Source organism: Myotis davidii, unplaced genomic scaffold, assembly GCF_000327345.1.
Source record: "Myotis davidii unplaced genomic scaffold, ASM32734v1 scaffold71, whole genome shotgun sequence".
Classification (NCBI taxonomy): domain Eukaryota; kingdom Metazoa; phylum Chordata; class Mammalia; order Chiroptera; family Vespertilionidae; genus Myotis; species Myotis davidii.
In genome coordinates this window covers 244,586-253,313 of record NW_006283588.1, presented here as the reverse complement: position 1 = coordinate 253,313, position 8,728 = coordinate 244,586, and the positions used below count along the sequence as shown (strand labels likewise).

At 42.7% G+C, this 8,728-nt stretch overlaps 1 protein-coding gene across 1 annotated transcript in view; it reads right to left on the bottom strand.

Moving 5' to 3' along the window:
- The window catches only part of LOC102768777 (low-density lipoprotein receptor-related protein 1B-like), a 41,414-nt gene extending 33,289 nt beyond the window's left edge, over nucleotides 1–8,125 (bottom strand). The window contains exons 1-6 of the mRNA XM_006753794.2: nucleotides 8,028–8,125; nucleotides 5,561–5,680; nucleotides 4,914–5,153; nucleotides 4,008–4,121; nucleotides 2,967–3,086; nucleotides 749–874 (exon numbers count right to left, since the gene is read on the bottom strand). Of these exons, the coding sequence (XP_006753857.1) occupies nucleotides 749–874; nucleotides 2,967–3,086; nucleotides 4,008–4,121; nucleotides 4,914–5,153; nucleotides 5,561–5,680; nucleotides 8,028–8,124 (817 nt within the window). The 5' untranslated portion in view covers nucleotide 8,125. The remainder of the gene's footprint in view (nucleotides 1–748; nucleotides 875–2,966; nucleotides 3,087–4,007; nucleotides 4,122–4,913; nucleotides 5,154–5,560; nucleotides 5,681–8,027) is intronic.
- Nucleotides 8,126–8,728: the final 603 nt, after the last annotated feature.

Genomic DNA, 8,728 nt, shown 5'->3' with positions numbered 1-8,728 from the left:
TCACAGCACTTTCTGCAATTGAAGAGAAGTAATGACACATTACTTTGCACCTTTCTTTCACACCGTTCTCTTTAACTGAAGGTGCTGTCCTATTTCCCATGCCAACATCTACTTATCCCTGAAGTCTGGACTAAGGTATAGCCAAAGGAGATCTAGTTGACCATCATACGTCTCAACTCCTTCTCTGAACTCTGGCACATTAAAACTAATCTTTGGAACTTGTCTGCCTTATTTGATTTTAGATTCAGCCCTGGTGGGGTAGCTCAGTTAAAGTATCATTCTGACATGCATGCCAAGCTTGCTGAGTTCGATCCCAGGTCAGGGCAAAGCAACCAATGAATGCATAAATGGAACAACAAATCGATCTCTCTCTAAAAAAATAAATAAATATAATAAATCAGATTCAGCCATTCTCCTTATCTAGACTGATTCCTCTCTAATCTTTGTGCATATCAGCCGAAGTAATTAAGTGTCCCATCGTTAAAGAAGCACAGGCCAAAGGAAGATTACATTGACTAGGTTTCTGGAGCACCTAGCTGCATAGCTGATAGAGTAAGTCATTTTAAAGACACCTAATAGCAACTGACACTCAAATTGGCCAAGGAATGTTATAATACAGCTTTTTATAGAAAGAATGAAGTTATCTCTAACACTAGACCTTAAAGTGAACTGACTATATCCCTTTTATTTATAATTACTGCTGAGAATAGAGAAGGAGCTAGGCTTTGCTTTGGGTGTTGGAACTCACCTATAACCTGGCAGCGGGTGCCATTGTAGAGCTGGTAACCTTGAGTACACCCACAGGAGTAAGAGCCTGGTGTATTATGACACAGCTGGTCACAAGGACTGTATGCCATAGAGCACTCATCTATATCTAATGACAGAGAGCTAAAAGTTAGAGAATGCCTATGAAACCACTTGAGTATTTTTGTTCATTTGGGCCACTTTTCAGATGCTCATTGCACATATATTATGTGGAAGTCACTGTGCCAGGTAATAGACAGTCCCTATCTCTATAGAATTCACATGTAAATGAATCTAATTCAGCAGAAACATCAATATAGGGAGCTAGATGTTTGGTTGATACAGAATACTGATCTATGTTACCCTAGCAACATTCTTGGCTGGGGATGTGTCACTTGTCAGGCCAGCCAGAACTTAATTCAGAATGACAAGTGTTGGGACCTACTGTGCCATGGGACATCTCATCCAAAATGATGGAAAAGGCTTACGCCTCACAGGTATAACTGGCAGAATTTAAATTAGGTACAACTATTTCCTCAAAGCCAGATGGCAGGACCCCTTTAGAGTATGAGTCATAGGACTAGGAGAGATTTTTTTTTTTTTAAGCAAGAAGGAATTCCTTGAGTGCATTGCCAGGGAAAATTATTTCTCCAAAACCACAGGGTCCTAAAGTAGAATAATGCCTTCCTAGCCCGAGGAAGAATGATCAATATATGACTACAAGTCAAGCTCAGTGGCTAACCAAGCACTACAATGAGCCATAACCCAAGAAGGAGGCTGCAGTAGTCTGGGCATGTGTGCAAAACCCAGACCCCTCCAAGGTCATGACCAGATACAGACTTCATACTTCTAATGGAAGATTAATAAATTTAGTTGTCTTATTTAGAATAGGCTCATTGCAATTCTTAATGAATTCTTAATATAAAAGTATTTGTTGAATATAACTCTGATGCTGTCTAATAAACCAGGGCCTTTCTTCTTATATCTTTTCTACCTAAGTGGGTAGGACTGCAGGTGGAATCCATGAAGAGAGAGGGAGCTATTGTACAAGGGTCATTGACCTGGTTCAGGGTGGCAGGGCTGATCTACCCTTTAGGACAAAACATCAAGACAACAAATCTTCGACCCTCCTCATCACATTTTAGCCTAAAATATTATCCTACATTTTTATGGACAAGAGCTGCAAAGTAACAGCCATAACTTTTTCAGATTACTAGTGAATTGTGAATATACATGACATTTATTTTAGTCATTCTGGCATCATAATCCCATTTTACAAAGGGGGAAAATGAGACTTGAAGGACTAGGTACTTAGAGAAGGTCAGCTAGGAGGAACAAGAAAGGATAAACACAAAATGGGCTCTCACTTCAGACTCTGTCCTGCTGCCCATGCCATAGACCTTAGGCATGGCCATGAGTGACAAGTATTATCTATTCTATGGCAAAAATCCTTAAGTCCCATAAAAGAAAGATGTTAAATTCAACATTTTTCTATTAGTCAACAATTCCCACAAAAAGAGGATGATGACGAGCATTGGCAAAAATAGAGAAATTGAAACCCTGGTGCATTGCTGGTGAGAATGTCAAACAGTACAGTCACTGTGGAAAACAACTTGATAGTCCCTCCAAAAGTGAAGTTAAATCCAGAATTTACCATATAATCCAGCAGTTCCATTTCTGGTATACACTAAGGAGATTTGGAAACAGGGACTCAAACAGATACCTGTATACCAATGTTCATAACAGCATTATCCACAGCAGCCAAAAGGTGAAAACAACCCAAGAGTCAATAGACAGATGAGTAGATAAAAACAAACAAGGGAGTATTCGTCCTTAAAAAAAAATTCTGATACATACTACAACATGGATGAACTTTAAAGACATGCTGTGTGAAATAAGCCAGACACAATAGGAAAAATATTGTATGATTCCACTTATATGTTATGCTAGAATATAAGCAAATTCATAGAGACAGAAAGTCCAGTGAGGTTATCAGGGGATTGGAAAGGGAGTTTGAGGAGTGATCGTGTAATGGGTACAGTTTCTATTGGGGATGATGGAAAGTTCTGGAAATGGATATTGGGAATGGTTACACAACACTGTGAGTGTACTTGATGCCACTGAATTGTACACTTAAAAATGATTAAAATGATAAATTTTATGTTATGTGTATTTTAAACAATAAAAACTTCTTTTAAAAAGATGAGCTGAATGAATCTGACCTCCACAGCTCTGACCATCCGGCTGCAGTTGCCATCCGGTTCCACAGGAACAGCGGACACCCCAGCTGGCATCGCTGCACTGCCCCTCACAGCCCCCGTTGGCCAGAGAGCAGCTTTTACCTGGTGGAGACAGGACAGTGATCAGTACAGCTGAACGCAGTAAAGAGCAAACATTTTATAAACCACATGTGTCATAACCCTCTACTTGTATGAGGACTGGATACTGGTTAAGAATAACTTTTCTCCTTGACCACTTGCCCAGGAATGTGGAGGCAGTGGGGCAAGGCTGTAGAAAAGGGAAAGTTAGGAATCAGGAATCAGGGCAAAGAGTTTCTTTCTAGGCAGATGGGCCGGACAATTTCAAGTGTTGGCATACTGTCCACCCACGGAGGGGCCAGCAGCCTCTTCTCTATTTTCTCTAGGCTTTGTGGGCAACCAGAAGCCCTTACCTTAGGAATGATATAAAAATGTACTAACCCCAGTGAATGCCTACACAGGGCCAGAAGCCTGTATTTGTTCCACTGTTTATGTTCTTAGTATCTTTGTTCCTTTAGTAAAAAGCTTCATTTGTAGCCTCTAACAGTACTAAAGTGGTTTCATTGTCCAGGTCTGAGACAAGATTTGGGGAGAGGGGTGGAGAATATGAGAAAAATGACAAAGTGACCTGGAGGCAGATGCCCACACTCTCTCTGCCCGACTCAAAGCAGCAGTGATAAGCACAGGTTTAAAGACCAGAGCTGCGTGCTCAGTAGCTCCTCCCCTGGGAAGGGCCTTCCCCAGTCTTTTCTTTGTTAAATCCTTGGAGAATTGGCCATTTTGTCTTGAACAAACTCAGGTAGCATTTGCTCGCACTCAGGAGACCACAGCCAAGGAGAGAAACTTGTAAAATGGAAGGGATCCATCGCTGAAGGATAATTGCTTGTGTCAGAGTTTCAGCCCCAGCGTTCTCTCAGAGAGTGGACCCCCGATGATGACGAAGGCACTGATCCTTTCATCTCAGTCTCCCCTCTCTCTTATAAAGCCAAGCAATTGGTTTCTCACCACATGTAGTGGGCTCATCAGTTCTGTCAGCACAGTCTGCTTCCCCATCACACACCAGGGATTCCAGGATGCATTTCCCTTTATCACAGCCAACCATGCCTTCTGGGCAGGAAGCTGTGAAGGAAGGTAGGCATTCTTGTTCACTGATAATTGTGGGGGAGTAGAAATAGAGAACGCTTACACTGGGTAAGATGGCAACATGCCTACAACCCAAAGCAAGTCTAGGTAGAAAATAAAGTTTCCTTTTTTAAGCAAAGTTTCCAGGGAATTGGGGCTTAAGACTCAATAAGAAAGATTGTTAAGACTTCTGGGCATCAGATTGAAATAGTATTAAAACTGAACTGAACTAGTAGTAAACACTCCTAATTAAAACGGAATTAAAGCCAGTCAACACTAGCCCTAAAAGATATATGCTCTTAAGAAACCAGGTTCATACCTTATTATAGAAATGTTAGAATCTGAATATATTCGGTACTGCAGATTTAGCTCTAGAAAGGAAAGATGGAATGGGATTGAGGTTTCCCGAGAAGTTGGAGGCTCCACCACATTGTGCATGTGGTCTATGAAAAAGACTATGGCTCCCAGCAAGTGCTTTGGGGGTTTTCCCCTTTAATGAGGGTTTTTCTCTTCCATAATTTACTACACAGGATGGGGCTCTGGGAATTGGCCATAATTGAATCATGGAAACATAGGCAATGCTTTGAGTGCCCACTGCAGAGTTACTGTTCAAGTACGGCTCTACTAGTATGTTTCTAGGGGCAACTACATCTAGGTTATTGCTAGGAAACATCCTGTTTTTAGATATGGGATTTTAGTATCAGTCACAGGAATTAAAACACAATATACAGAAAGAAGCCCCCCTGGAACAACCTTCCCTTTAAGCAAAAGTGGGATAGCAAGGCTCACCGCAGATGTCCTCGTCCGAAGAGTCACCACAGTCGTTGATGCCGTCACACGTCCGGGTCTCCATGACACACACCTTGTTCTTGCACTGCCACTGCCCGGCCAGGCAATGGTCCCGGGGGCAGTGTGCTTGGTCAGACCCGACTGCACAGTCCTCGGGGCCATCACAGAGTTCCCAAGCATCACGGCACTCAGAGCTTCCTGGACACCGGACTTTTTGGTCTGGACATGCTGTCAATCTCTCTAAAGGCAGGGGTTGGCTCTGTGAGACAGCACTGCTGCACTGCGGCCTTGTTTATTTAGGGATATATGCCTTGCTCATGGGCTTTGTTTATAGAAAACCAAGAGTCAAAATGGATGTTCATCATTGGAGATTTGGCCACAGCTTTGTATATTAAAGTTTCACCCCAAAGAAGTTAGACAAAAAAACCAATAAGTCTAATAATCTTTTTTTATTTTAGGTGATTTTGAAAAATGAAGAAGTGGGTAAAAAGTCACCTGTAACACTAGAGACAAATTAACATCTGGGTTTAGCGCATATGGTGTAAGGCTATTTAGTGACTTGCTTGTTCCACCCAATACTATGGATATCAATCAATGATGTGAATAAACAAAGAATATGACTGAAGATAAGACCTAGTTGTACCTACCACAGTCAACCTCATCAGAGCCATCTAAGCAGTCCCCAACACCATCACAAAGCCAGCTGAGAGATATGCACTTCCCATCATCACACTGCCAGGCTCCGGGATGTCCACGGCATATTTCCTCTGTGGGCCCAAGGAGGTGTTTAAGAAGGGGCAGGAGAGAAGAGGTATTTTGTCAGGACACTAAATCTGTGCTTCATCTTAACTATTTCCATCAGCTGGAAAAATCAACTCCTGGTTTGTCATTGGAGTTAACCCCAAACTTTCCTGCTATAGTCATGTGACCCCTGATGATGTCACTGTGCCCTTACCTTACCGGGGGACTGTCCCCTAGCTGGTTAATAAAGCATTCCTCCCATCATTCTTCCAGAACACTGATGTCCAGTATAACTTTCTGTGACAATGGAAGCCTTTTATATCTGTGCTGTCCAGAATGATGGCCATTAGTCACATGTGGCTATTGAGCACTTAAAATATGGCTAGGATGACAAAAGAACTGAATTTTATTTTATTTATTTAAATAAATGTAAATCATCACAGGTGGCTAATGGTCAGCTTTTATAGGTTGACTTCTTTGAACTCCTTTGACATTTGAGACTATATTAAAATCTAAGACATCATGTGAACTGTTTGTTTTTTATTTAATTAGACCCTTAAACATTTCCACCTAAGTATGCCTACTGGCAGAAGCTAATATATATATCCTATATAATAAAAGGCTAATATGCAAATCGACGAAACGGCAGAACAACCAGTCACTATGACGTGCACTGACCACCAGGGGACAGATGCTCAACTCAGGAGATGGCCCCTGGTGGTCAGTGCACCCACAGGGGGAGCGCTACTCAGCCAAAAGCTGGTGAATGCAGCGGTTGTGGTAGGAGCCTCTCCCGCCTCCGCTGCAGCGTTAAGGACCCCTTGGAGGATGTCCCCATGGGGAATGGACCTAAACTGGCAGTCAGACATCCCCCAAGGGGTCCCAGACTACAAGAGGGTGCAGGATGGGCTGAGGGACCCGTCCCCTCCCCCCCTCCCCCGTGCACAAATGTCGTGCACCGGGCCTCTAAAATATATATATATAAACTGGGGAACTGGGTGAAGTGTATGGGAGGTATAGCACAGAGCATTTCTACAAGTATAATTTTTATTTTAACCTGTAATATTACTCATTTTGATATCAAAGGTTTTGTGTTAAATTATTACAGTAATTAACCACCAGAAATGTGTGCATGGGGAATAGCAAAGGAATGTAACCCTCACCAAGTACTTTGGGGGGAGGTTTGCTCTTTTAAGGAGGAATTTTCTCCCTCCATATTCACTGCACAGGTTGTGAGGCATCTGTTAGGAGGCTCTCCTTGTACACAGTTGCACATGTGTCCCTTCTGGGGCTTTGAGCACTTTCAGCACAGAAGTTTTTGGGCCTTATTTCAGCAAGACATTTACCACGTGGTTAATTGGACTTCCATGATGTTGTAGCTTTCTTTGTATTTATTTTGCAAAGTTGTTTTTTAGTTGTATAAAATTTCTAAGCACATAAAAGTTGAACTAATTTATCATATGTAAAAGTAAATGTGAACGCTCTCCCTCCTGGGAACATGCCCACACTGTTCTTCCCCACAGCCATGCATCTCTTAAACGCTAAGGGTCCCCATGAGACTTGCAATCAGGGGAGCAATGGGTAGTGGCAGCTCATCCCAGGCAAACCCCCTGAACTTGTCCCCAAGAATCCCTTTTCTCTGACTTCCCAGTGAGTTAAGGCAGCCCCGCCTAGGGTCATTTCTTCCCAATAACATTTTTAGAGAACCAAGCAGCCCCACCTTGGCTCTCCCCTATAGCGTCTTCTCTCCTAGGCCCTGCCTTATTTCACTGTCCCCAGCTTCAAATAAATGTACCCTGAATGTAAAAATAATTTTTAAAAGTAATTGTGGACAATAGGATTGGCAAGGGTTTCCAGTTTGAGTAACTGCCACAGTTGTGTAAGCCTGAATTTAAGGTAAGGAACCAGATTTTTGCTGGATTTTCCATCTTAGCTAGCCTTCTGTTTATTTTGATAACAGTGGTCTCAGCCCTTAAAGAGACATCCCTGGCTTTACCTGCTGAAAGCCTGCAACAACCCAGAATACCCAATGTTTGCAAATACCCACTAAGAGGGTAAAACTATGAGAACTGACAGCGTCATTGTTGGCCAGGTATGTAATAGTAAGGGCCAGACATGGACAGGTGCGTGACCCAATAGAGCAGTGGTTCTCAACCTTCTGGCCCTTTAAATACAGTTCCTCATGTTGTGACCCAACCATAAAATTATTTTCATTGCTACTTCATAACTGTAATGTTGCTACTGTTATGAATCGTAATGTAAATATCTGATATTCAGGATGGTCTTAGGCGGCCCCTGTGAAAGTGTCATTTGACCACCAAAGGGGTCGCGACCCACAGGTTGAGAACCGCTGCAATAGAGGAAGGTGCTTACCACACTGCTCATCGGTCCCATCGGGGCACTCTCGCTCTCCATTGCAGAGCCAGGCCACAGGAATACATCTGTCACCACATGCAGCTTGCCTCGTCATGTTACACTGTGCTTCATCTGCATTGGGCGACCAAGAAACAAAACCATGAGGTCCTGGCTTCCTCGGGTACAAGAGAGCACCTCTTCATGATAAGCTGCAGTCAAAGGAGGTCTTGGAAAATCTTTCTTCAGCTAATACCTAGGACAATAGGGGGTTCAGTACCCTAACACCCACATGAGTTTAACAGTGTTGATCCTTGGGAACCATGTTTCTGGTTTTTAGGTGTTATTGCTGAATACTGCCATTTGCCTCCCTGTTTTCCTATTAGATTGGGGTGGATTTACACTTATTTAAAGAGATACGGATATTTCCAGCTCTGGTTCCATCTTAAAGACTCAGAGTATGAATAGTTGCAAGTTTAGAGGTCTAGGCTTAAAGTACCTGACTCTAACTTACTTTTAGACCTGTGCAGATAGATATATCTTTTTTTAAATTAAATTTTTATTGTTGAAAGTATTGCATATGTCCTCTTTTTCCCCCCATTGACCCCTATCTAGCCTGCTCCCAACCCCCACCCCAGGTCTTCACCACCCTATTGTCTGTGTCCATGGTTATGCATATATGCATGCAAGTTCCTGGTTGATCTCTTCACGCCCACCTCCAC